Source organism: Mastigoproctus giganteus, chromosome 5 (assembly GCF_048544385.1).
Source record: "Mastigoproctus giganteus isolate SK-2022 chromosome 5, ASM4854438v1, whole genome shotgun sequence".
In the NCBI taxonomy this organism is placed as follows: domain Eukaryota; kingdom Metazoa; phylum Arthropoda; class Arachnida; order Uropygi; family Thelyphonidae; genus Mastigoproctus; species Mastigoproctus giganteus.
Genome location: NC_143579.1, coordinates 183,958,336 through 183,985,933, shown reverse-complemented (window position 1 = coordinate 183,985,933; position 27,598 = coordinate 183,958,336). Strand labels below are relative to the sequence as shown.

At 38.8% G+C, this 27,598-nt stretch overlaps 1 protein-coding gene across 1 annotated transcript in view; it reads left to right on the top strand.

The window, feature by feature from the left end:
• The window catches only part of LOC150085910 (uncharacterized), a 97,114-nt gene extending 75,677 nt beyond the window's left edge, over positions 1-21,437 (top strand). The window contains exons 20-29 of the mRNA XM_090374737.1: positions 571-687; positions 4,015-4,103; positions 4,581-4,723; positions 6,386-6,501; positions 6,630-6,753; positions 7,410-7,570; positions 9,376-9,464; positions 15,616-15,759; positions 17,688-17,850; positions 20,316-21,437. Coding sequence (XP_090230863.1) covers positions 571-687; positions 4,015-4,103; positions 4,581-4,723; positions 6,386-6,501; positions 6,630-6,753; positions 7,410-7,570; positions 9,376-9,464; positions 15,616-15,759; positions 17,688-17,850; positions 20,316-20,423 — 1,254 coding nt within the window. The 3' untranslated portion in view covers positions 20,424-21,437. The remainder of the gene's footprint in view (positions 1-570; positions 688-4,014; positions 4,104-4,580; positions 4,724-6,385; positions 6,502-6,629; positions 6,754-7,409; positions 7,571-9,375; positions 9,465-15,615; positions 15,760-17,687; positions 17,851-20,315) is intronic.
• The last annotated feature ends 6,161 nt before the right edge of the window (positions 21,438-27,598 follow it).

Below are 27,598 nucleotides of genomic sequence, written 5' to 3'. Positions count from 1 at the left end.
AATTAGATCATAATGGCTATAAATTTAATGTGTTCTGTGATCGCTTTTGTTTTCTGGCAGAATTGACATTGACAGAATTCGTACTCTGATCTCTTTCACCCGGTATGGGGTTTTAGGTTTTATTGGCGCATCAGCGACTAAGGCTATAATGCCCGAGGTGGGGAGGATACAGGTTCTTCCAACTTTGCTTGCTACCAAGGATAACGTAAGACAAGGGTGTTACAGTTCACAGTGATTGTAAGGACAACTTTACTTCTGATTACTAATCAGTTTCGGTCACTGAAACAAACAAACAAAAAAAAAGTTGAAAGGGTAAAGTTTTCGGAAAAGCAATGTTGTTCATACCGTCTAGGAGTTGTTAGAGAGCCGAGACAAAGGATTCAACCTAAGGGGATCTACAAAAGAAGGGAACGTTGCATCAAAGTATGCAGTCTTCAAAGATTACAATGTTGAAGAAAAGTCGAATCATTTGACAATTGTCTCATTCTTTCCGTGGTAGGCAGAGACTTTCCAAACACCCTACGCTTCACAAGTCTTATTATTATGGTATCTTTTATTATTTATTTCCAGGTGATCAAATCTGTTGACCCAGTAATAGACAACATACTTTCTGCTCTACATGGCGAACGTTGGAAGAGGGTGAGGACAATCGTCACTCCTGCATTCAGTTCTGGTAAAATGAGAAAGGTAAAACAGTCTTATTCTATTCATTTATAAAGATAGCTAAAGCAGTTGGTTGTTCAGAAACGGCTTTGAGTTCACTTAAGTAAAACTTACAACACAAAATACTATTTTTTTACTGTAAAATATGAATTAACTTTAAACTTAATTCATATACCCACGTGTATTGCGCCTAAATTACGCGTGTTCTCTGTTCGATTTGCCTGTTCTGTTGGACGAAAAACCCAAGTTTCTGTGGAGAAAAAACATTTCTATCTACGCTTGAGACCGACTAACTGAGCCGTGGATTGAAAAAAGCCCATAAGAGTTCCTCGCCTCATCGACGGGATTGGAACCCGGGCCTTTTCCACCAGGTGTGAGGTGGACGGTGAAGATACCACTATGCTAGGCGCGCCGATTAAACTTGATACAATAGAGAAAATAGAACGAGGCGTAAGCAGAAGTGAACGAGGCGTAAGCAGAACGAGGCGTAAGCAGAATATAACATTGGATCGTCAACGTGTTTTTTTTTTTTTTTTTATGTGCGATTAATAAAATTGAATTCTTATTCTCACTATTTCTTATTTAGCACACTGCCATTACTTTCATTAACAACCCTCCCAACCTTTGTATCATCATTAAGCCCAACACCGAACTCTGAGGGATTCCACTAATAACATTTGTCCTCGAAGTTCAACTTCCCCCAAGGTTCAGTGTTGGCCCCAGTGATGTTTTGTATCTTTATCAATGATATTGATGAAGGTATATCGGGCTTAATGTCCAAGTTTGCAGATGATACAAAGGTTGGCAGGGTTGTTAATGACAGTGTGCTACTGCAACAGGATCTAGAAAAGTTGGGCAGATGGGCTAAGAAGTAGCAACTGAAATTTAACATTGACAAATGCAAAGTACTGTATATGGCTAGTAGCCACACCAGAGAAACGTACCAACTCTGTGGCACTACACTTAGAGTGGTAGAGAAAGAAATAGACCTGGGGGTAATTGTGCAGGCAGATATGAAGTTTTCTTAGCAGCGCAGTGAGGCTGCCAGAGCAGGTCATGGGGTATTGTCAGTGATATACGGGAATTTTTCTAGTAGGGAAAAGGAGGTAATTATCCCTTTGTATAAGGCAATGGTCAGGTCAGGTCAGGTCACGCCTTGAGTACTGCGTACAGGTCTGGAGGCCTCATTTTAGGAACGGATGTAGAGTTGCTTGACCAATTACAGAGAAGGACAACAAGGTTGGTGAGAAGAACAAAAGGGTGCGCTTAAGAAGAAAGGCTTAGGTTCTGCAAGTCGCACCAGCTGGAAACTAGGCGCCTGAGAAGTGATCTGATCGAGATGTATAAGGCTTTGAATGGTTTGAGAAGGCTCGATGCTTCATCTTGCTCAGATTACGAACCTGAGGGGTCAAAAATTAAAATTGAGGAAAGACAGTTGTAGATTAGATGTGCGGAAATTTGTCTTCAGCCAGCGGGTGGTTGATTGCTGGGAAAAAAAAAAAAAAAAAAAAAAAAAAACACTTTCATCTGTCGTTGTGGAAATTGATAGCTTAAATAAATTCAAGGAGGAACTGGACAAACTTTTAGAGGGATTGGATGTGTGAAATTTTTTTTTTTTTTTTTTTTTGGCTGATGGCTACATAAGCTTGCTTTCTTGCATCATATGCCTCTACTACTACTATTTTAAAAATAGGTATTAGTAATACGTTTATGTATAATGTTGGAATTCTGATTTATTTTTTGGTTATTAGCAACATTTTTAATATACAATCAAGAGAACTGTTACAGGCAGATCAAGGTCATTTCACTAGCTATTCGCTCTACAATTCCATTTCACCTCCTCGTCAACAAACTGTTGGTCTAAGAAATGCATTGCTTACGAAAACAGTCAGTGCCACGAAATGTGGCACAGACTGTTTGCGGGTGAAAGGTAGAAGGAATAAAAGAAAGAGAGAGAGAGAACAACTAGCGAATGAACTTCAACCGCCTTTAGAATCTCTTAAATACAGAATACTTGACGTATAAAAGTCCTTGACAAGGCAATACTCATATTTTCGGAGTGGACTGTCCTTTGATGGAGGTCTGAGTCTGCTTTATTTATGATAATTTTATTCAAGCAGATTAATAAAAATAAAATATCTGTGGCGGTTGGTTATAAAGGTCAAAAATAAAGTCCAGTTTAACGTTCAGTGGCTAGTTATTTAATCATTCAATTCCCGATACATGCTTTATTATTTGTATCTCTCATTTATAGCACTTCGTTCATTTTTTATTTATTTTTTGTGTCAAAAGAATGGAGAAATAGTTAGGGAGTGCCTACACTTGAATTTGATCAGGTAAACTCGAAATAATAAATGCTCTTTATTATTTAAAAATTAACTCGTTTAATTCTGGTTAATATCAGAAACTCTCATCCTGGTTGACACTATCTGAATGATACATGATTAATCTGGATTTCCCCCCCCCCCCCAGAAATTGGGGTTTTTCATCCAGAAAAACAGGCAAATCGAGGAGAACACAATTTACAGACATAATGGGTTAATGAATTAACTTCCTGGGTGCCCTAATGTAATAGTTTGGAATCTTTGGATTATATCAAGTTAGTCACTAAGCCTTAATGTTGTTGTTCTTTTCTTCTCTGTATCAGGATTATTAACTTTGGGAGTCATAGTGAGGGATTTTTAATTTAAATTAAATGTAAAACAGCGGTATCAGTACAGAATTCACTTTGAAAACTGTGAACGTAAACAAATACAGTAATCACGTGAGTTTCCGTTTTTTTTTTTTTTTTTAGGCGCTGCAAGACATCTGCGCTGAATATATTTTTGCAGACTTTGGCTTGCTTTAAATTGGTAGAACCGTGAACGAAATGGTACTATGAACAACTAACCCTTTATGTATGTGATGCATCTCTGGCAATGAATTGGTACTTACTTCAAAATGTGCGCTAATATTAGCAGATTCTAATCATTTTCATAATAATACAGAATCTTCCCATCTCCACGTAACCATTATGGCCGTACTGGGGCGAGTTTAAAAAAGTGGTCGTTATCACCAGAATGAAAGCAAGGTAATCCCCAGACGTAGTCTATTTTTATGAGTAGAGATGGTTAGGTTATTTTGATTTTTAAGTTACTTTTTTTTTTAAATTTATATTAAATGTATAGAAGGAATTCGGATCCAATGTCGCTCATGGGACATAATAAAAATAAAATCTGTACTCTCCCTCTTTCTCCTGTTTCATGCAATAGTTCAGTAATCATTCTTGAATATGACGGTGACCTTAAGTTTACCCTCTTTGACCTCACTTTGACTGAGGGAGACAATAAAACTGAATTTCGTTATTTTCAGATGGCGAGAATCATTAATGATTGTGCTGAGACTGCCATACAGAATTTCATGGAGGGCTCTCGGAAAGGAACACCAGTGAATTGCAAACGGTAAACACAATTCTCTTCTATTTCAACCAAGACAAATAGCGCATGTGACTGTCATACGTTGAAACTAAACTAGCAATTGCTTCATTATAACATAATTATCTTACTAAAGGGCTAAAGTCTTTCAGTAAGAACCCTTAGCTTTTAAAATCTAACTCTTAAACACTAAATCCTATGGAACGGACAGACCGAATAAGTGAGGACAAACCGCCATTCTTTCATTACTATGGTTTCTCAGTGTAGGTACTGCATCTTCATTGTGAATGTGGATGATTGCATAAGGCAGCCTTAAATGAATTTTTAAATTAGATTTTAAAACAAGTGAGATTTAAGACAGTGTAAGTTATAATTCGTTGCGGTATTCCGAAGGTAAACATTTAATGTTTCATTGGCTTTGGACAAATATGCACTGATAAGTAGCATATAATATTTTCGTCCAAATTGCAAAACATCTGATAAAAGAAAACACAAATTTTGCAGGTTATTTGGAGCTTTCACGATGGATGTGATAAGCAGCTGCGCTTTCGGCGTGAAAGTGGATTCCCACAACGATCCCAACAATCCCATGGTAAGGAATGCCATGAAAGTTGTTAACAGGAGTTCCTGGAAGAATATCATCCCTAGTAGGTACTTTTCTTTTATTAGAAGTCTTAATTCAACTGCTTCTGTTGCTCTAAACTTCTTATAAACTTAAGTAAATTATATAAATAGGGCCGATTTGGACCATTTTATCCCCAACATCGCTTCCAGCCAAATATGTTATTTCAGTCGATATGTTTTGTCAATTAACGGACAGATACAATCGCTATATTTTTTTTTTTTTTTTTTTTTTGATTTGGTAGTTGTTGGCGCATCGGCTTCTGTGGCCATATTGCACCTCCCAAGGTTTTTGCAGTACTTTGATCCAAGCCCGAGGCGGGAATCGAACCCGCGACCTTTGGGTTGCCGGGCAGGTACTTTACCCACTCGGCTAGCCCGGTCGGCTCAATCGCTATATTCTGTTCCTGCTATTGTTCATGACAGTGTTTCAACTTTCTACCTCTGACATTCTATTTTGAACAAAACCAGAATCGGCGACTTTACCACGATCTCTTTGTTGATCATGACAAACTCTAGTTTGTTCAAATTTGTGATTCCACAGGACATTCTTAGACACCCCTAAATGACCGCAAACCATAGTTTGAGAACAGCTCTAAGTGAAATAGAAAATGTACTCTCTTCCACTCGCATGACCTTAGTCAAGTAACCTCTTCTGATCCTGTGTTGTTGTTCTGGATTATAAACAGAAAAGCAGGGCGTTCTTAGGGTATGCTGTACCCGGGTGTCAATGCGCCCGCGTGCCAATTGAAAATTTCCGCGCCTTTAAAATTTTCTTCATATGTGTATGTAGGTTTCAAGTTTTAAGGCGCCCTTTGAACGTTGGCGCCCGGGTGCAGTGCACCCCTTACACCCTCGGGACGGCTTGCCACCGCAGAAAAGTTAATTTTCTTATGATTAGAACTGTATCGATTGATATCTTATTGCTCAGTGTGAAAAATGCACAAAAGTTCCCATTTCCTCACTGAAAATGCTCTAGACACTCCGTCGGTTCTGTATTTTCGACGTTGCGATCTTCTGGTCCATTTCAATGAAAATTTTCTCTCTTTGAAAGTTGTTGTTTGTACTCCGGCGCAGTCAGGGGAGTTTACTATTAATTATTTTGACAATGAATTCAATCATTAGCCGTATTTAGCAGTCATGCAGGCTTGAACCACGGTCTGCTCAAATGTATGTACATTACTCCCAACCAGAAACTCCTTGTTCGGCTTCCGCTGCTTCAACAACAAGCTCAGCTTCCATGATTCAGTTATTGTCAAGCAGTGTAATGCCAGGCATTCAGCGCTGCTACTTATTTCTTCGAGTCCTTACTAGTCTTATGCATGAGCCTTAGCGGTGTTTTCAGAGACGATAATACCAGAATTTAAAGGTTGAAGCTCATCTGTAGAGTTTGCCTATATTATCCACTATGTTCTACAGATGGACGTTTGCTAGTTGCGCGTTTTATAGTAAAGGAGCGGAACTTTCTGCTACGGCTCCCATACAGTCGAAAGCTCTGCCTGAATTCACATCTATCGACCCAATTTATTACAGAATACATGCATAATACGAATTTCCCCTGAATACTTAGACTATGTCCCTAACTTTCAAAAACAAGAATTTTCAAAAATCCAAAAAGATTTTTAGAGGGCTGTTCTGAAGCTTTCTGATATCACCGATCATCAAATTCATATATATTTTTTTTTCAGTATCGTTCCCGCGGCTGGCGAAGATTTTGGGTATTGGATTTATGGAGAAAGATGCACGACAGTTTTTCCTCGACGTTGTCCTAAAAGTGATTGAAGAACGCAAACAAGGAAAGCCAGTAAGTCTTCAGTTAATTTGTTACTTTTTCAGAAAATTGTGGTTTTCTAAAGAGCCCCATTTTAAACTTCATTCAGAGTCCACAGAATGAAAACAGTATTTAAGTTAAATTTGTTTCTCGATTCTCAGGCCAAGAACGACGTGCTTGACTTAATGATATCAGCAGCCAAAGAAATTCCAACAGAAGAGGAAGATGTAAATACAGAGTACGAGGAAGACTGCGAGATGTTCCGTTACAATCCTCGATATAAACGTAAGTTAATTGAAAAGGCCTAATCGAACATGCACTTCACTTCTTCAGTTTAATATGATTTGCGACCTATTTCCCAAAAATGGAAAGCAGGCTTAGGAGATCGCAATGTTTGCCCGTGTCTGTTCTCCATTAACAACTGTTTTCAGTCCAATCGAAACCAAATCAAGTTTATCATACACATGGTAAATAACATACGATCTTTATTATGAAAGTACGATTTTCGTAAAAGATTATACCGGTACGTTTCTATTTCGATCTGTCATCATGAAACAAAGATCACCACTCAAATTATAAACACCACCTGTTTAGAACACGTAATTACAGTCCAGTCAAAATCATATTCAAAGTATAAGTGAAGAGATCTCGGGGATTCTCTCAATTACATCGAAAAGGGTATTTTGTACCAAAGCCTTTATGTACCATAAAGGTTATATTTTTATTATAATACATATAATATTCAGACTTTCTTTCTGTCTGCTCTCCTGAAAAAAGATGTTCGATAACGGTAGATTAACTTCTGTCGCTTAGAACTTGTAAAGGAAGATTCAAACAACAATGAAATGATTGGAAATTTAGTTCACAACCATCTGCGTAGTTCAGTTATTCGTATGCTGTTTGAGTTCGTATTCTGATACTGATTTATGTTGATATTTCAGATCTTACTCCAGACGAGGTGATAGCGCAGACTTTACTTTTCTTTATCGTGGGATATGACACCACAGCATCTACCCTATCGTTTTCTGCTTATAACTTGGCATTAAACCCTGAATGTCAGGAAGAACTCATCAAGGAAGTGGACAGGACTATTGAAGAACATGCAAGTACACTTTTAGTCTTATGCAACGTAATTTGCAAAATAATCGATTATTACTAGTTATGGAGAAGTGTTTTTGCAATTTATTATACGAGGGGAGGGGGGGGGGCTCGTAAAGTTCGTGGCCTGAGTATGAAAGGGTAGTGCTAAAATTTCTGTACTTAATGTATAACACTTCAAATAGTAACCCACCAAGTTCCATGCAGTTTCAATAACGTATTTTTTTAATTTCAGATTATGAAATCAAGTTTCGTGAATGAGTCGGTCACCGTATAGTCATCTAATATTTTAGGGAAAAGAGGACTACCTACAAAGGCAATTCATGAGGATATGGTTATAAGAGCTTGACAAACCCAGGGTCCTTAGCTGGATATCATCATCCTCTTTCATGGCGATTCCTTTCTACTTCTGACTCTTGCGCTCTCGCTCTCTCTCTCTCTGGAAATTTTTTTGGCTGGTGCAGCATAAGCTTCAGGCTTCTTTGCATCATATGGATAATAACAACAACAACATTGGGGAGGTGAAGCCAGCAGCAGAATTTAAAGGAGTGAGAACCTGGAAGATGATCCACGCTGTCAGGGGCGTGCCGTCCTGAGGGTGCACTCAAACAAGCGACAACGTTAAAGGGGTGCCTAAAAACCTAAAACTTACATACACATATGAAGAAAATTTTAAAGTGGTAGCCAAACTGCGATTTGCACCCGGGCGCCACATTCCCTAGGAACTCCCCTGAACGCTATAGAGGACCAGCAACGTCCATCATTCCAGAAATTGTTGACAGTATCAATGATCTGTTAATAAGTGATCGATGAATGACAGTTTGGTACACTGTCAGCGTTTTGGGAATCTCATCTGAATGTGTATACACCATAATAACAGAGTTTCCCACTATGAAAAAGGTGATAGTACGATGGGTCCCATAGTTGTTGACAGCAGATCAAAAACGCACATACATGAGTTGTCAACTGAACATTTTGCATCGTTTTCAAGCAGATCCAGCAAATTTCCTTTCAAGGTGTGTGACCATGAATGAAACGTGGTAGCATCACTCAGCCAGAGACAAAGGAGCAGTCTGAACAGCGAAAACAGTTCTCTGCTTCGAAAGAAAGCCAAGTCGATTCCTTCTGCTAGCAAGCTGATGGCATCGGTATTTTGGGTTGCTGATTGAACGTTGCTAATGGATTACCTTTAGAAAGTCCAAACAGTCACAGGGGCATATTACGCAGACCTGGTGAGGAGTTTGCGTGAAAACAAAGACAAACGACGAGAATAACTCAGCAAAGAAGTCTCGTTCCACTATGAGAATGTCGTCGCTCAAAAGTCTGTCATTGCCTGGCTACACTGCAATGATTGGGTGCTAGACCCAAGATTTTAACGCAGTTAAAATCTTGGGTCTAGCACCATCAGACTTTCACCTATTTCCTAATTTGAAAAAAATACCTGGCTGGTATCCATTTCCTCACTGACAGTGAGGTCATTGCTGCAGCGGATACATTCCTCGAGGTCCAAGAGAAAGCTTTGTTCGCAACTGGAATCAACGCATTTTATCATCGGTGAAAAATTGAAGGACCTCACAGGGACCTTTATTGAAAAGTAATATGTTACCAGACCCTTCAAATAAACCTTTTATGCTCAATCCACTAACTCTTTAAACGACCCTCGTATTAGGTACCTAACTTAGCTTCACAACTGCTTTCTCAGTAGTAGTATCGATATTATTGAACACTAAATAATATTACTTTTCTTTCATGTATATTTGCTGTCTTCTCCCCGTCTCTTGGTCTGAATTTCATCCTGATGATCCCCAGGGAGAATTTAATTATGACATCATTCAGAAAATGCGGTATTTGGATTGCGTGATCTCGGAAACCCTCCGAATATATCCTCCTGGCATAGGGTAATTATATTCCATTGCTACACAACTTGCTGTTTAATTTAATTCTTTGTTTTTATTACACTTGACTCGATTTCTTAACATGTTTATTTGAAGATCTTACAAAATTTATTCATGATTGTGATCGACATTGTCCGAGTCTCGTTTGTACTGATTACCGCGTGTTTTATTTTAAAAAAGGGGTCTTCCACTTTTTATGCTGATGATTACTACGTAACTAGAAGTCTTACACTATAAACAACTATCTTAATAATCTGCAAGTAAACACCACAATTTTAATCCAAAAATGTAGCACTACAGTCCCTCGCTTTCAAGAAAGTGGAATCAATGACAGGGCATAAGGAGGAGTGAGGGCACTTTGAAACGATTTTGTCAGCGGGTGGTCTACCAAAAGCCTGTTAGTCTAACAGCCTTCGGAAGGTACTATTTCTACCGATATCGGCTATTTTCAGTCGAAATACTGAAATTAAAAGGTGACGTTTCAAATGTATAAGTTTCCAGTTAAAAATTCTCTATTTTTCATGTGTGTGTGCTTCGAATTTTTCCTTTTTTCACGTATAAAGGTAAGGTATTGGATTGGTAAATGACGAATTATATAATAAACTCCGCATCTTATTATTTTATTATTATTACTAGCCATATAGTGCAAGGAAGCACGAGGCTTATGCTGCACCAACTAAAAAAAAAATTGAGTTACCCTGAGAGAGAGAGAGATAATCACCAAGAAAGAAGAATGATAATATTAAGCTCAGGACCCCGGGTTATGCCAAGCCCATACTCACCAGATGTGAGCCCCTGTTAAGTTAGTATTTATTTAGGAATTGAATTGTTAACACCAAAGGATATCATCAAAATTATAAAAAAATAAATATAGCTCTTTATTGTTTGTTTAGACCGTTTATTCAAAAATACAGGAGGTTGTGTTGTTTATGCCGTTTTGGGTTTTTCGTGAAATTCCGTCTACTCGGCGGTCATACACCCATGTTCAGCACGTTTACAGGTCGGTTGATACCTTGTTCATGAAATCTAAAAACACCTGGAAAAACAAATGTTATTCTGAATTACAATTCCAAACTACAGTGGAAATTATACCGTTCAACGCATTTACGGAGGTGCTGATTTTGGGTTTTTCTCAGAATTCTACCTATATTGAGTTTTCCAGGAAGCAGACAGGATTATGGACATATCAGTATACAAATTAAATGCTGGGAAAATTTTTGAAAAAAATAATGTGGATATCATTTTTTGCTTGTAATTGTGCAAAGGTGGTTTATGATTGGTTAAACTCGCACGTGATCATTGTGTTGACTTCAGCCGTGGGGTTGGTGTTATTACAATTTCTGTATCTTCAAATGGATTGCTCGTGTTGGTTTTCTGAATTTTCAGCCCTCCATTCAGATTCTTGTTTTGTTGTTATTAAAGTGGAGAAGAAATGTCCAGTATTGATAAAATTATTTGCAGCAAAAGGAAGACAACGAATCAGGGATTGTCAAGAGTCATGATTACTGCCAATGGAAGCGAAAAACACCTTTAAATAGTCGTGACATCAGAACAAAGGGACACTGCCCCCAGACCTTGCAGCATAGACCCATTATATAATGACAAAATGTAGTGCGAAGATTAGCTAACATCACGGAAGGGATAAAACCCCATAATGACAGTCAGTAGAGACTTGATTATGACCCCAAGATAATGACCAGAAAATAGGACCCAGACCACATGCAGTCTGGAAGGATGACAGCTCAGATTTAACCCCCTATTAGTGTCCCACCAAGATTAGACTCAACGGCCAGCTTTTTAGGGCCTGCAAACTGATGGAGACGACATACTGTGGCACTCTCCCGCCGGGACAGCCTATTGGCGACCCAAATCCGCACTCTCTTGAGCGGATCTTTCTTCCCGAACTCCTGGTGAGGGGGGAAGAAGAGGCTTGCCCCCCAATTTTCTCACTCTGGTGGGGCACGGGCATGCCTCACTACCTTGCAGGGGCCATATACTCTGTCGACCCCTTATTTCCAATTTCTTCCCCCAGTCTTCATCCCCCCCTAAACTTTTGTCTTGCACAGCGTTTAGCCCTACATTTCAAAATCAAAAGAGAACATCAAAATTCTTGCCCGAACCTATTTGGTTTTTAAAACTCACTTTTACCGCACAGCCCCATGTCGCATACTAACTTGCTAAGTATCACTAATATCAACCTCGATTTTTTTTTTTTTTTTTTTTGTCCTAGCCACTGAAATCACAGGAAAGTAAGTAAGTGGCAAAACCAGCCAGAGTACAAATATTGGTAACAACCGGCCGGCCTCCCTGTGGCGGGTACTGGTAACGTCTGGTCTCACTAGGGGCCCGGCGGCTAACAGGCCGGACGAACAATGAGCACAACAAACTACACAGTACATATCCCACACACTTTTAAATCTCTGGCTTGTCCTATACAGAGAACATACGCGGAGATGGGAGAAATCTCAGGTGCCGTCAGACCCCGAACATACCTAATGCACTCCATCATTTAACTCCTTATCAACTACAATACCTACTCCATTTCTTCCTCTCTCATCCGCTCACCTAAAGAACAATTTGTACCCTTCAGCGAGCTCTATTTCCCTTTCACCTTGTCTCTTGTAGGCATAGGAGCTTCACTCTTCTTCTTTGCATCAAATCTACAATCTCTGCACTCTTTCCATTCATCGTCCCGATGTTCAGTGTTCCTATTCTAACACTTTTCATTATCTTCTCTATCTGGACTAACTTCTTTAACCGAACCCGTCCTTTATTCGGTAGCCCTGACCCTTTTCTCAGTTTCTGGGCGATGTGACTGCGCGTCGCCTATGGGGTACGCCCTAGCCGTTCCACATCCACATTCTATCATTTTCTTTTGTTTTGGCATAGTTTTTACGGCCGAATGCCCCTTCCTGACGCCAACCCTCACCATTTATCCGTGCTTGGGACCAACACTTCTGAGGATAAATAAATAAATAAATCTTTATTGTGAAGTAGAGTTACAGCACAATATCCCATCACGGCGACGAGCGCCAGGGGTTCACATCTAGATAAGATAAGTACGGCATACAAATACAAAAGACTACAACATACAGCGAACATACAAAAAGACTACAAAATACCGATCACAAATGCAACAGAAATACAAATACAGCATAAAAACACAGAGCTAGACACAAATACAGAAATAAATACATAAGAAATACAAATAAATATCAAGGTTCAAGGGCTTTGATAAAGTTGTGTCCTTCTTGTTCCTTATTATGCTATCGATGTCGGCGTCCACACGGTTGAGTACGGGGAGCATCTGCTTGGGAAGAAATCTCTCAGTGAGTACAAGCCTATTGTGGTGAGCCACGAGTGCTGGTACCGACCTTGGGCTTGGCTGTGGAATCCTCCAAGAGCAAGCGTTCCAAATATTTGGAGATGATATCTGGCCTGTGATGAGTTTGGCTGTGAAGACCAGCCTCTTTTCCACGATCAGGAACTTCAACCTCGGGATGTCGAGTGCTTTTGCCATCACAGTGGTTGTGGTAGCGGGAGGTAGCCGAAGCTTGTTATTGGCCCATTTCAGTAGCCAGCACTCAGCGGTGTACACCCGCTTGAGGTTTGTAGGTGCAGCAGAGGCCCATAGGATGGCTTGGCCCCCCCCCGGTGGCTGGTTAGTTGCGTTCAAATAATGAAACTAATTTAAAATTGAGTTCAAAATAAGACAATTTGTTGATTAAAAGTAATAAAAAAATAACAGTAATTTAAAAAAAATAATCAGTTTGTGCTGCGTTATAATAGGAGTTTTGCGGTGCAGTAACTAAATATCTCGGTAGCCCAGTGGTTAAAACACTTTGGTTAAGGTCTTTGAAAGAGGTTAACCCCAGTTCAAATTCAACCAAATAATTTTTATGAAAAAACCCTTGGCGTCATCCAGCAGCAAAATTAAAAATTAAATTAAAAATTAAATAAACAAAGTTCTGCAAGCGCAAAGGATCATGGGAGCAACACATAAGCGTTCAGCTACGCGCAAAGCATTATAGGAAGGCGAAAATATCTGTCAGGAGGAGATCGCGCAAAGCATCATGGGAGAGAAAGTCGGAGATCGCATGATTGTGACGTCATCTTCGGTAGGCAGGCAAACCACCCACTGAAATGTAGGGCGGGTAGCGGACCAACCACTGAAATTCTGTTCAAAGTGCCCTCACTCCTACTGGCATATTAAAAAAGAACCGAAATAATCTGCATAGAATGCAAATATACAACAGCATGCATATTTTCGAGGTTAGTTCTTTGGGAGAGGGTGATGTGGATTGTATTCATTTCACAAGTGTACCTCAAAGCACAGCCAAGTCCGGGCTTAAAAATAGATCTAAGCCATTAAAAAAAAATCATCTAAACTACAAGAAATATTCTTTTTATTTGCCATACCTCGTTTAAAACAAATTAAATACAGTAATAATAAATAATAAAATTTATTGGACGGCTCTATATATCCAGATGCCAGTTGCACAAAACTAATTATTCTATTATAGTGATAGTGGCATGTGATGGAAGAAAGCAAGCGTATGTATGAGCTTATGTAGCACCAGCCAAAAAAAAAAAAAAAAAAAATTCACACAACCATTCCCTCTAAATGTTTGTTCAGTTCCTTCTTAAACGTATTTAACCTATCAACTTCCACAAGGACAGATGAATTCCAGCAATTAACCACCCGCTGGCTAAATGAAAATTTCCGCACATCTATTCTACAGCTGTCTTTCCTCAATTTGAATTCATGCCCCCTTAGGTTCGTAATCTGAACAAGTGGAAGGATCCCATCAGAATTCAGCGTGCTCAACCCATTCAAGGCCTTATACACACCAATCAGATCAACCTTGCAGTTGCCTAGTCTCCAGCCGCTGTAGTTTGCAGAACTTAAATTTTAAAAAAATAAATAAAAATTTCTGTTTACACTCCGGAAAGACAAAACGGTCAGAGCAGTTCACAAGATAATACACAGACAGAATAAAAAGAAACAGCACCGTATTTAGCAGTCACGGGCTTAAACCCAGGTCACTCAAGGCACGTGTACTTATGCACCCTTGCCTGACCACTCGGCTACGGCAGCCTTACTTGAGCCTATCCTGGTAAGAGGAACCCCTCATTCCCCTCACTAATATTGCTGCCCCTCTCTGTACACGCTCAAGCAAATCTACATCCTTCCTAAAATGAGGCCTCCAGCCTTGTTCGCAGTACTCCAGGCCAGGCGTGGCCTGACCATTGCCTTATACAGAGGGCCAATCACCTTTTCCCTGCTAGCAAAATTCCTATATATCATTGACAAAACCCCATTACCTGCTCTGGCAGCCTGTCTGTATTGCTCGGAAAACTTCATATCTGACTGCACAATTACTCGCAGGTGTTTTTCATTTTCTACCACCCTAAGTGTAGTACCACACAGTTGGTACGTTTCTCTGGGATTATTTCTACCCATATGCAGTATTCTGCATTTGTCAATGTTAAACTTCAATTGCCACTTCTGAGCCCATCTTTCCAAATTTTCTAGATCCTATTGCAGTATCACACTGCCATTAACAACCCTGCCAACGTGTGTATCTGCAAACTTCAACACTACGCCTGATATACCTTCATCAATATCATTGATAAATATACAAAACAACAGTGACCCAACACTGAACTCTGTGGAACTCCACTAATAACATTAGTCCACGAAGAGCAGCGCCCATTGAATACCACCCTCTGTCTTCTCCCACTCACCATCCTTTTATCCATTGTAGCAACTTACCCTTAATACCATTCTGCTCCAATTTGTACAGTAGTCTTCCATGCACAACAGTGTCAAAAGCTTTCCTGAAATCCAAATATATGATATCAAAATTATTTTTTGCATCCAGTTCCTTTGTAACCACATTATAATATCCTATCAAATTTGTCAGACAAGACTTTCCCTTAACAAATCCATGCTGTGTCTGAATTATTGCTGCAGTCTTGTCTAGATGATCCTGCAATGCATCTTTAACCAATTACTCCATTATTTTACCCTGGAAGAGAAGTTAAACTAACTGGTCTGTAATTACTCGTGTCAAAAACAGATGTTTAAATGTTTAACTGATGACCAGAACTGTTGGGAATCTACGATTCATACCCTTATTTTTACTTGCAGACTGGAGCGAATGGCTGTAGAAGAATACAAATTAGAGGATACTGGAATAACTCTGCCGGTAGGCATGATTGTCAATGTACCAGTGTACGCTATTCACCATGATCCTGAATATTACCCTGATCCAGAAAAGTTTATTCCTGAAAGGTACGTTTGGAAAGAGTGTTTTAATTTTAATATATAGAACTGTTTTTTTTTCCCCTTCTTTGGAGTAACTTGTGTCATTGCTTTTAAAAGACAAATTAATAATTATAACCAAAATAAACATCCAAACTAGAGATTTTTTAATGAAACCGAAGGAGGATGCATTTAAAACTAAATAACAGCGGATGCTACGATTTTTTTTTTTTTTTGTGTTCGATTTGTAACAAAAAATCTTTAGATGAGTTTCACATATATTTAGGACGGTTTATATATATATATATATATATATTAATAAAAACTTTCAAAAGTTATTAATTTCCTATTTTAGTTAGCTTTAAAATTAAGATACATAGCTAAAAGACAGCTAAGCTTTCTAAAAAGTGTTTTAGAATAAAAAAACGCATTCATGTGGTTCAAGTCCTCGTTGTCGGTCATGCCAGATAGATTTGGAAGTATTAAATTTAGAAAATTACTCATACATAAACACAGAAAATGCTATTGAGGAAAAACAAAAATCAAGGATTCAATATTAATATAAAATTGAGAACATCTGAAATATTTGAACATACAATCCTGAAAACATCACAACGCTCTTTAAAACTATTTCAAGCTTATAATAATTACCAGGTTTAGTCCAGTCCATTATTTACAGGACTTGGCCAATCTCAGGAACAGATTGTAAAACAGTAGACTTAACTCATGATCAAACCAAAAGGCTTTTTAAATGAGTAACTCTGAAATACATTGCTAGTTCATTTTATTTTCTCTAATCACGACTTTAAATATGTCATTTACTTCGGGTTATGTCTATTAAACGTTAACTACTGATAAGTACACTTATAATAATATCAGCATGTTCCGGAAACTCTTCTGGTCTTTGGAGACATGCAACTAACACTCGGCAGACCTGATAAAACGCTACTAAAGTTGATAGATCGGGTAGAACGGGTGTGCTGATTAATAAGATATGTTGTGTTCCGTAGAAATGTTGAAGCAAGGAAAGCGAAATCACTTTGGGTCGGAAGAAATTCCTCGGTAGACTCAGAAGAACTGTACTATTTACGCATTCCATTTCGGTCTCAATGTCACCACAGTCTTCTCTGGACTAAAAGTACATTTGGTGTCGAGGTTTGTATTCCGAGCAGGTTAGTTACATTTGACAAGGTAGTGTTGGTGGTTGAGGAAGATGAAACGTTACGTTAGATAGTATGGATGCAGTGCATGGCGTACAGAGCTTCAGCTAGCTTAGTGATTGGCAATTTCTCTGAGAAAGTAAGCGGAGATAGACCTTCACAACACTTGTTGTCGCAAAGATCCATGGGTAAGATTCTTGTTCTAAAGACCAACCTTTATTTTTAATTTGCCGATGAAAGAACATTGCACTCTTCGTTCATCTAATGTTTAACTTGACTGACAGCAACTGTCAATTACCATTAAACCAATAAGAAATGCTTGCTTGTTTGTTATTTGGTTTTTAGGAGCATTAGCAACTAAGGCCATATTGCTCCGGTGATATGCGGTGGTCATTCTCTGACCTTTCCGCATCCTCCGTATTTAGTGGTCACGGGCTCGAACCCCAGTCTAATCAAGAAGCGTGTGCTACGCACTGCTGCTCCTTCCCACCTGGCTACGGAGGCGCCTAAAAGGAATCATCAAGAAAGAGAAGAATAATGATATCCAGCTCAGGACCCTGGAAGTACCAAGCCCATACTCACCAGACGTGAGCCCCTGGGTTTTAACTATTGGAAGAGTAACTTACAAGGCAGGATTAAAGCGTGTTACTGCTCTTGGTTTTGCAGCGCATCGTAGGCATATTGCTTTGGTGTAGTTGTACAATTCCTTTTTTATTGTTAGTATATACTGCTCTTGCTTAACTATTCCAATACTGATTAGAACAACGATATATTTAATACACTGCCATTTTCTTTAAGATTTTTACCAGAGAATAAAGCCGAGCGCCATCCGTTTACCTATTTGCCATTTGGAGCGGGTCCCCGGAACTGCATCGCAATGAGATTTGCACTGATGGAAGCAAAGTTATGTCTGGCTAGACTGTTACGACATGTCCGATTCGAAGTTTGCTCTGATACCAAGGTAGGTTGGTTCTTTAACTTTATTTATTCTTCTTAAGTAGCAGTTAAAGTGCATACAGAAATCCAGTAAGAAAATTCTTTACAATTCATGTGGTGAAAAATGAAATACGGGTGATATGTAATATTAATTTAAAGCACATTCCGCTGATAAATTAGCAAGGTCACTCCGGATCTAAGTCACACGATCAAATTTGACCTATTCAGAATACAGGGAAATCTCTACCTTTTTCCCTGATGAATATGTAAATTCGTGAAAGAAAGACATCAAATTGGGGTCGCTCTTTGCTTAAAGCAGATTTTATTCACATATGCCAACGATAAAGTGTTCCTCACTAAGATTTACCCAACAGCAAACAGAGCTTGCCTGCTGTTCTGAGTCTATATCGGAATAACTGGTAACCATGTGACCCGAGTGAGTCTTTCAATATCATGTTCCACGCACATTTTTTTACAACGCCCTCACTTATAAACAGGCGCATGAGACGCTGGCCTCTGGCCTCACCATAGAGGGGGCCTTCACATGGCCAAGGTAATATCAAATTTTTAGAGAATTCTTTGTATTGCAACATTTTGCAACGTTTGTGTTTAAACAGAGTTGTAAAAATAATTGTTTTTACAATTAAAACAATCGACAAAACGCCACTAAAATTTGTTATTGTCATTGCTGGGAACTTTTCACCCAGGTGTGGAGGATGGTGATTATATCTGCTTGCTAACCATGAGCAGCAGGAATTCGCAACCTGCTGAAGAAATGGAAGTCCAGTACCCATGAAACGATGAAGTATTCGTTAAATACTGACTGACAGGTGTCAATAGGCCATCGGACGGCTGCTTGCCTGATCCGGCCATGAGACTCGTTGAGAAACTGATTTGGAGCTGCAAGTAGCAAAAGGCAAAACTGTTAAAAGTTTCTACGACAGGAAGAGAGCTGAATGTTATGAAGTTTTATGCAACAGCTTCTGAAAACTGTAACCCTTTCATAACAAAAACAAATGTACTCTAGCGACTGGCATGGTGCAAGACACCTGGACTGCAGATCAGTGAATGGTCCTGTGGAACATGTAATCCCACTACATGCTGTTCCATCATGTCTATATGGGTAACAGTGTTATGATTATCATCCTACCTACAAAGGGTGGAAAACGCCCAGGTTGAAATCCCGCCGATATATATACCAGCGCAGACCTTAGCAAGGAACTTATATGGGCTTTATTCACTATGTGGCTGAGTTATCCAGTGTCAGGCGTAGAAAGGAAGATTTCCCCTGAAAACTTGGTTTTTCGTCCAGAAAAGGCAAATCGACAAGAGTATACATGCAATTTATCGACATAATATACTTGGGCATATAATTTAGTTCTGTGACGACCCTAATGACAGTTTTTGTTCCATTCTGATGAAAGAATTTGGGAGTGGAAGACTTACTACACTGCTTGACAAAATTAATGGAACACAAAGTTTGGTGTAACTTGTGCAGCTTGCATTGAAACAGGACAAAATTTGGCATAGTGGTATACCCTAGAATAATGATGAAATGATGAGACAGCGAGAAACTTCGGAAAGGCATAAGGGACATTTATAGAGGTTGTATAAGAATTACCGAAAAGATCACATTACTGAAGTTGATACAATACTCGAAAATACGGTCACATGACATCAGTACAGTGTATGTTCCTCTCCAACTAATAAACAGCCCTGTTAGCTGTAAGCCATACTTTATATTAGGGTGTCGATATCATTCTCTGGCAACAAATCCCCATTCTTCCACAAGTGCTGATTTTAAGATGACTGAGGAGTTGTCTGTCGGCATGCAATGCGATGCCGAAGGGTATCCCAAACGTTTCAGCGGATTTAAGTTAGGTGATCAGGCTAGCCATGGCTATTGTTGGATGCCTTCAGTTCCAAGGTATTCCTCCACCACTCGAAATCTATGTGCAATGGCATTGTTGAGCATGAAAATAAAATCTGGGCCAATCACACCCTTAGAAAGTTGCACAGAGTTCAAGAATCTGTTCTCGGTACCTCTCAGCAGTTACAGTACCCCTAACAAAAACATAACGAGAGTTACAGCCGATGATCAGCAGCTGAACTACTGATAATCAGTGACTTTGCTTTTCATTATTTTTTAATAAATTATTAATAATTAAATTAATTAATGAATTTAAAGTTCTTTATTATATAATTTAATTAAAATTAAATATTATTATAATATAATTGTAATTATAATATTAATCTAATTACAAAATAAAATAGCAATATTAACAATTGTAGTAATGTTTTATAGTATTTCCTATAAATGAAATTAGGTATCTAAGGTAAATCGGCCCAGTAGCTGGGATCACATTTTCCCTACTAGATATGCTACTGCTGATTATAACCACCCTGTATCTGATGCCGGACTCATCATATGAACTTTGAAACAATTCTCAAAAATGCAAATTCTCATCAAGTCATTCTGTTTCTTGCCAGATTCCTTTGGAGTTCCACGCCGGTCAGAATCTTCTACAACCGAAAGCAGTGCATTTAATGGTGAAGATTAGAAATGACGTTCCAAAAATTCAAGAATCGCAGTTGTAAATACTACCTGTTAAGATCACTGTTTCAGTGGCAGAAAAGGATCTTTCTTTCTCTCTCAGGGCTTGTACAGAACCAATGCAATTGATGCAATTAATATTATTTCTATAAAGAGTTTGCATGAAATGAATCTGAATTTTTACAAGTGAAATTACTGTTTGATATTAAGAATATACTGCAGTTGATCAAAACACTCCTATTTCACGTACAGTGAACTGATATATTAATTTTAAACTAACTATTCTTTCCAAAATGTTACATCTAAAGTCTATTCTATCAAAATAAAAGTTCCTTTACTTGAAAAAGTAAGCTAAGGTCTAACACAATGTCTTACAGATAACATGGATTAACTTGTACTGAATATCAGTGGCCATTGGATCAAAATAGCTTTGCTTTTCTTTTTCTACCATCACCCCTCAAATGGAATCGGAACTTCAAAGTGCTCGCAGACGAAGCATATTTCATTTCAAATGAGCAACTTTGTCAGTCTCGAAATGATTAAGAGCAGTGGCAGAAATTGTCACCATCAGAAACAAGATATCACTTTTAGTTTTTGCCCATTCAGCTATCTCATTAAATTCTATCCTCCAAGGCATGGCTTCAGCCCTTCACCATGATCCAGCCTAATCTCACCCTGATATTTTTTATTGGGAACAGCCGGCCTACAGAACATGGCTACGATAAATATCATTTCAAATCAGAGTGACTGCTTTTAATTGGGCTCGCCTTTGAATGCCTCTGTGGCCAAAAGATACAAGACAAATGTACTATAATAAAGTGTAACATTTATGGTAAAGACAAATAAATATTTATTAAAGCTTCTTGACATATGATACATGCTCAAACTAGAAGGAAAAAGAAAGGAATGAACAATTCTTATGGTGTTTTGGTTCATAAAATTTCATTGTGTAAGACATTAGACATTTTGATCAATTCAGCCTAGATACAAAAAGAGATTTAAAGAAAGTATATAGACTACCATTCTTTGCATCGTTTATATGCAATAAATGTGCAACACCTTAAATAATTAATCTAGAGGGGAACTGTGAGCATCTGAATAATCAGCCAAAAAAAGGACTGGTTCAATTTGATGTGATCTGTCCAAGTGCTCAGTTGTGTACGAAACAAGACCTCACTGTCTTCCAAAATGTGTGATCATATTATATAAATGAGTCTATATTATAATAATAATAATATAATTCAAGAATAATAAATGCCTACAAAACTGCATAAGTTCTGTCACTTTCTACAGTATGCAACACTTCGATATCCATCACTTACATGTTGCAATGAACACCGTTTAGTTCCAAAGCCAATTTTACTAAGTCAAATTTGCATTTATTTGTAAGATATCTAAAACTACACAACTACCAGTTTCATTTGAAATATCAGTCACACTTCCAGTATCAGTAACCTTTGTTTGCACGAATCAAATTTGTAAAATTGGACGTTTATGTACTGAAGGATTACCCAGTGGCAAAACTACTATACAGCCGCGTTTGCCACCGCAAGGAGTGGAGAAGAAAGAGTCAGGAGAACCTGAGAAATTGGTTTGGTATAGTTGATAATGAGTATACGGGTCTCTTCTTGACTCTCTGTGTTGGGTACAGATTTATTAGTTTCATTACTGGCTGGATGGCACAGATATTAGATCTTATGCACAGAAAAATTGAAGACAGAGACAATTCTCAGGAATGCCTTGCATGGCATCGGGCGTAAAATCGACCCTCCTCTTCTAATCTGCTTTCCACGAAACACCGCATTGTGGTATAAACGAATATTTTGATGACCACTTTGGCTGGATGATTGCTCGAGCAGGCACCCTTCATGAATTTTCCATACCATGCTGAACTGTAGGTCTACTTGTTGGATTCTTTTTAAACTGTGTTTAAAATTTCCACACAACAGCTGAAAAAGGCTGCAGCTTTTTGTACCAAAGTAGGCACTGCACCTTCTTGGTGTTGGTAAACTTTTTGATGATGCTACCATCTACTCTGTTGCACACATTTTCCAGGTGGCAGGGAAAAAAAACAAAACCTTCAAGTGACTTTCAGGTGATAGAGCTGTTTTCATCATGTACCCTATTCACGTCTGCGCGTGTAGCACAGTGGCATCGTCACCATCCTCCCCACATCGGGTGGAAAAGGCCCGTGTTTGAATATTGTCGATGACGCGAGGAACTTTAACGAGCTTTTTTCACTCCGTGGCTGAGTTAGTCTGTCTCAGGAGTAGATAGCATGGTTCTTTCATGGCAACTCGGGTTTTTCGTCCAGCAAAACAGTCAAATCGATCAGAGAACACTCAATTTACAGACACAATGCACGGTAGATGAATTCAATTATTCGGGTGGTCTTAAAATAAGTTTTTTTTTTAAAAAAAATAAGTTTTTCTACCCTATTCACACAACGTTTGAGTTAGGAAGTTTGTGCACAACTTGTATATACAACTAATTAAGGAAAGTTTTACTTTTGATTATATGCAGTTTTCAAAATACCTTTTACTGATACAATATTCAACTACATTGTAGGCCCACCTAAATTACTTACTACTAAATTAGTCTATAATAAATTCATAAAGGAGGGTAGGCAAGTTAAGGCAGATTATGAAAAATCTTTGGCAAAGGATGCAAAAAGATTTCTTTACTTATGTAAGCACTAGAAGGAAGGGGATGAAGCACATTGGCCCCTTTGATGGTTCAACCGTTGACTGCTCAGGTTGCTGGTAAAATTGAATAAGTATTTTTCATCTACATTCATGAGGAATTCTGTAGGAAGTGGATGTCGGAAGTTCAAACTCTAACAGTGAACTAAATGTTTTTCTAACAGCTGAGAGGAAAGTGGAAGAGAAATTGTTGAAGTTAAACATAAGAAATGCACCTGAGGTGCATGGGATCTATCCAGTTATATGAGGCAGTAAAGGTGGTAAGCAATCCCTTAGCCATGATGACTTCGGTTTTTTGGGAGTGTGGAGGGAGTGTTGCTAGTGGATTGTCTTCAGAAAGGCCAGAGGATATTAGCAAAGGCACATGATACAAAAAAGCAAGTTATATAGAAACACAAAAAAGCCCTCTTCTCACTTCACCCATCCACTCACTCCAAATCTTTGTCTAGTTCTACCTTGAATGTAATTAAGCTATCAACTTATATGACAGACGGATGTTTGTTCCAGCAATCAACCACCCGCTGGCTAAAGGTAAACTTCCACACATCTATCCTACAACTATCTTCCCTCAATTTGAATTTATGCCCTCTCAGGCAATTATTCTGAACAAGAGGAAGAATCCCATCAGCATTGAGCATGCTCAAACCATTCAAGGCTTTATACACCTCAATCAGATCACCTAGTCTCCAGACACTGTAATTTGCAAAACTTAAGCCTTTCTTTGTAAGAGCAACCCTTTCTTCCATTCACATAATCTTGTTGCCCTTCTCTGTATTCGTTCCAGCAGATCTACATCCTTCTTAAAATGTGGCTTCCAGACCTGTATACAGTACTAACGGTGTGACCTGACCATTGCCTTAAACAAGGAAATAATCACCTCATTATCCCTCCTATAAAAATTCCTGTATATAATTGACAGACCTTCTCTTGCAGACCTTCTGCACTGCTCAGAAACTTCCTATCTGCCTGCACAATTACCTCCAGATCCTTTTCATTCACTACCACTGTCAGTGTAGTATCACACAGTTTATACGTTACTCTGGGGTTACTGTTACCCGTATGTAGTACTTTACATTTGTCAGTGTTAAACTTCAGTTGCCACCTCTCATCCCATCTGATCAACTTTTCTAGATCCAGTTGCAGCAGCACACTGTCATTAACAACTCTGCCGACCTTCGTATCATCTGCAAACTTGGACCTTAGGCCTGATATACCATCATCAATATCACTAATAAATACAAAAAATAATGGACCCAACATCGAACCCTGCGGCACTCCACTAATAACATTAGTCCACGAAGAGCAACGTCCATTTATTACCACTGTCTTCTTCCACTCAACCATCTAATCAAGGGAAGAAATTTTCCTCCAATGCCACGCTGCTCCACTTAGTGCAGCAGTCTTCCATGTGCAACAGTATCAAGTCATTCTAAGATCCAAATATATGATATCAAAATTATTCTTTGCATTCAGTTCCTTTGTGGCCACATCACAGTATCCAACCAAATTGGTCAGACAAAGACTTCCCCTTAACAAACCCATGCTGTGTCCGAGCTACAACTGAAGTCTTGTGCATAAGATCTGTCAATGCTTCTTTAATCAGTGCCTTCACTGATTTTCCTGGAACAGAAGTTAAACTAACAGGTCTGTAATTACTTGTTTCCTTTTGATCGTCCTTTGTGTATTAGGGTCACATTTGCACATCTCCAGTCCATGGGTACCTTCCCTGAATCCAAGGAAGCTCTCATAATTATGGCGAAGGGTTTTGCTTACTTCCTTTGCTGCCTTCTTTAATATAACTGGATAGATTCCATCCACCCCAGGTGCCTTTCTTATCTTTATCTTCAACAATTTTTCCTCCAAATTACTCAGTTATTACAAGATCATAGAGCTTACTGCCAGAGTTTAATACACCTCGGGCATTCTCCTCCCTGAATAACTCCTCATGTGTGAATGTAGGTACAAAATATTCATTTAATTTCTTAGCTACCTGAGCAGGAGCATCAACAATTGAACCATTGATATCAAGTGGACCAATCTGATTCATCCCCTTCCATTTAGAGTTTACATAAGTAAAAAACTCTTTGCATCCTTTGCCAAAGATTTCTCGTAATCTGCCTTTACCTACGTAACCTTCTTTGTGACTTGGTTAGATCAGCTTATATCTATCATAGGCTTCCGCGTCACCTATTAATTTATATGTATCTTATGCATTTTTCTTCTGACATATGTCTAATTAGTTCAGCTGACCTCCATTTAGATCTCTATCTTGAACAATATTTCTTAGTTGGTATGAAAAACCTAGTAGTTTCCAAGATTAATTCTTTGAATGCTTTCCATTTTGAATTTGCTGTTGGTAACGTCATCAGTTGGTCCCACCGTATAGAATATAAATACTGTCTCAGACCACCGAAGTCACCTTTACGAAAGCAAATACCCTTCCCTTTACCCCTAATGGTCGTTACCTCTTTGAGTACGTCCTACTTCAGCACACTGATCACTGGAACATAATGGTTCCTTTATCTGCAGATTCTTAATGCATGAAGAATCACTACTGATAATCAGATCAAGAATATTTCTCCCTCTAGTTGCCTTCCGAACATGCTGATGTAAAAAACAATCATCCAATAAATCCATAAAAGCCTTGCTAATGTGCGAGTGACAAATCCCACAAATTCCAGCCAATATATAGGAAATTGACTGGAATTTGTGGATTGACCTGTACTTGTTAAAATCCCCCATCATATCTGATTTACTGACCCATCTATTTCTCTGTGCAGTTGTTTATTATACTCAGAGTTATTAGTCCTATAACATATTCCTACTCTCAGTTTGATCTCCCAATGCTTATGTCACACCAAACTGACTCGACACTGCACTGTCCAGCGATGTCGACTGGCTTCACTTCCTTGGATTTCATGTGTTTCTTAACTAACAGCATAACCCCTCCTCCCTTCCTATCCTTCCCTGTACACACTGTGCTCCCCAAATTCCAGTTCTGCATTCCTTATATCTGTGTGACACCACGTCTCTGATATCCCAACAATATCCGCCTTTGATGCTTTGAGCAATACCTCAAATTCATCAAATTTATTTACCAAACTCCTAGCATTAGTGTACATGCAAGTATACATGCACCTGTTCCTATTCTTAGTTACCCTAACACAACTCATGTGTTTTCTTGTACCACAATGACTCCCAGCAGTCTCTGAAATACCCTGCACCTTGTTTTCCAGTCTGCTGCTCATTCCAATAGAAGCAATTCAAGAATCACTTTCATCTCTATCATCGGCTACTTAACAGTAGCCAATATATATTAGTTTGTGTATCCCCCCCCTCCAAGTTAGCAGTTTTTCGACCCAGCTAACACCTCCTCGATAGCATCAGCAAGTTTTCTTGCACCCTTTCGATTTAAGTCTATCCCATCCCTGTAGAAGCAGTCTCTCCTGTTAACAAGCACAGACCAGGCTGAGGAAAATTCTGCTCCTTGGAGACTTGGCCAAACTCCTGAAAAATTCTCCAACGCCGAATCGGTCGACAAGGCTCACATCATATACTCCCTCCTATCGTATTTGGGCAGAAGTGAAGACACTTTCAAATTCAACTCTAACTCACGGCTTTTTTTCAACATTGACCTGTACTTGTTAAGTAATTCTCTCGGTCTCTTACTCTTCATATCATTAGTGCCGTGTGCAACAATAACACCTTTTGTGCCCTTAAAAGATGATATTTGCTATATAACGTCATCAACCTTTATGCAGACTTCGCGAGATGTTTACGTATAAGCATCAAAGGAAAACTCAAAGGAGTCTTGTTCCAACAGGACAATGTGCCTACTCACAAGTCTCTAATGGCTATGGCTGCACTGCACAAGTGCAGCTTTGAAATCTTGGACCATCCTTCATATTTATCACATCTAGCACCGTTTCACCTATGTCCTAATTTGAAAAAAATACCTGGTGGACATCCATTCCTCCACGGACAGTGACTTCATTGCTGCAGTGAAGCATTCCTGGAAGCCCAAGAGAAACCCTGGTGCTGGAATCAATACATTTCAGCATCGGTAGCAATGGTATATTGCAGTGCCAGATTAAGGTACGGGCTAGCAGGGCTCTTTCCCAGTTCGCTATTCTTTAAGGGGATGCCAAACACAGAACAATGAGACAAATATATATACATATCCTTAGTAAAGGCAGCCGAAAAAAAAAACTTTCTACCCGGTGTGCAGAAATACCTTGGTATCGAGCTGGTGTATTGACCCCCAAAGGGACTATATGTTGAAAAGTAATGTTGCCAGCCTACTCCGAAAAGCGATCCAAAGCCTATATAAAAACTCAAGTCTATAAAATATTCTAATGGCCAACTAGCAGACCCAATTAACACCAATAAAGGAGTCAAAGAAGAATGTGGACTATCACCAAATTTATTTAATATCTGAATCAATAAAATTCTTAAAGAATGGAAACAAACAATTAACAACGGAATACAGTTGATCAACAGGAATAAAATCCAAACTA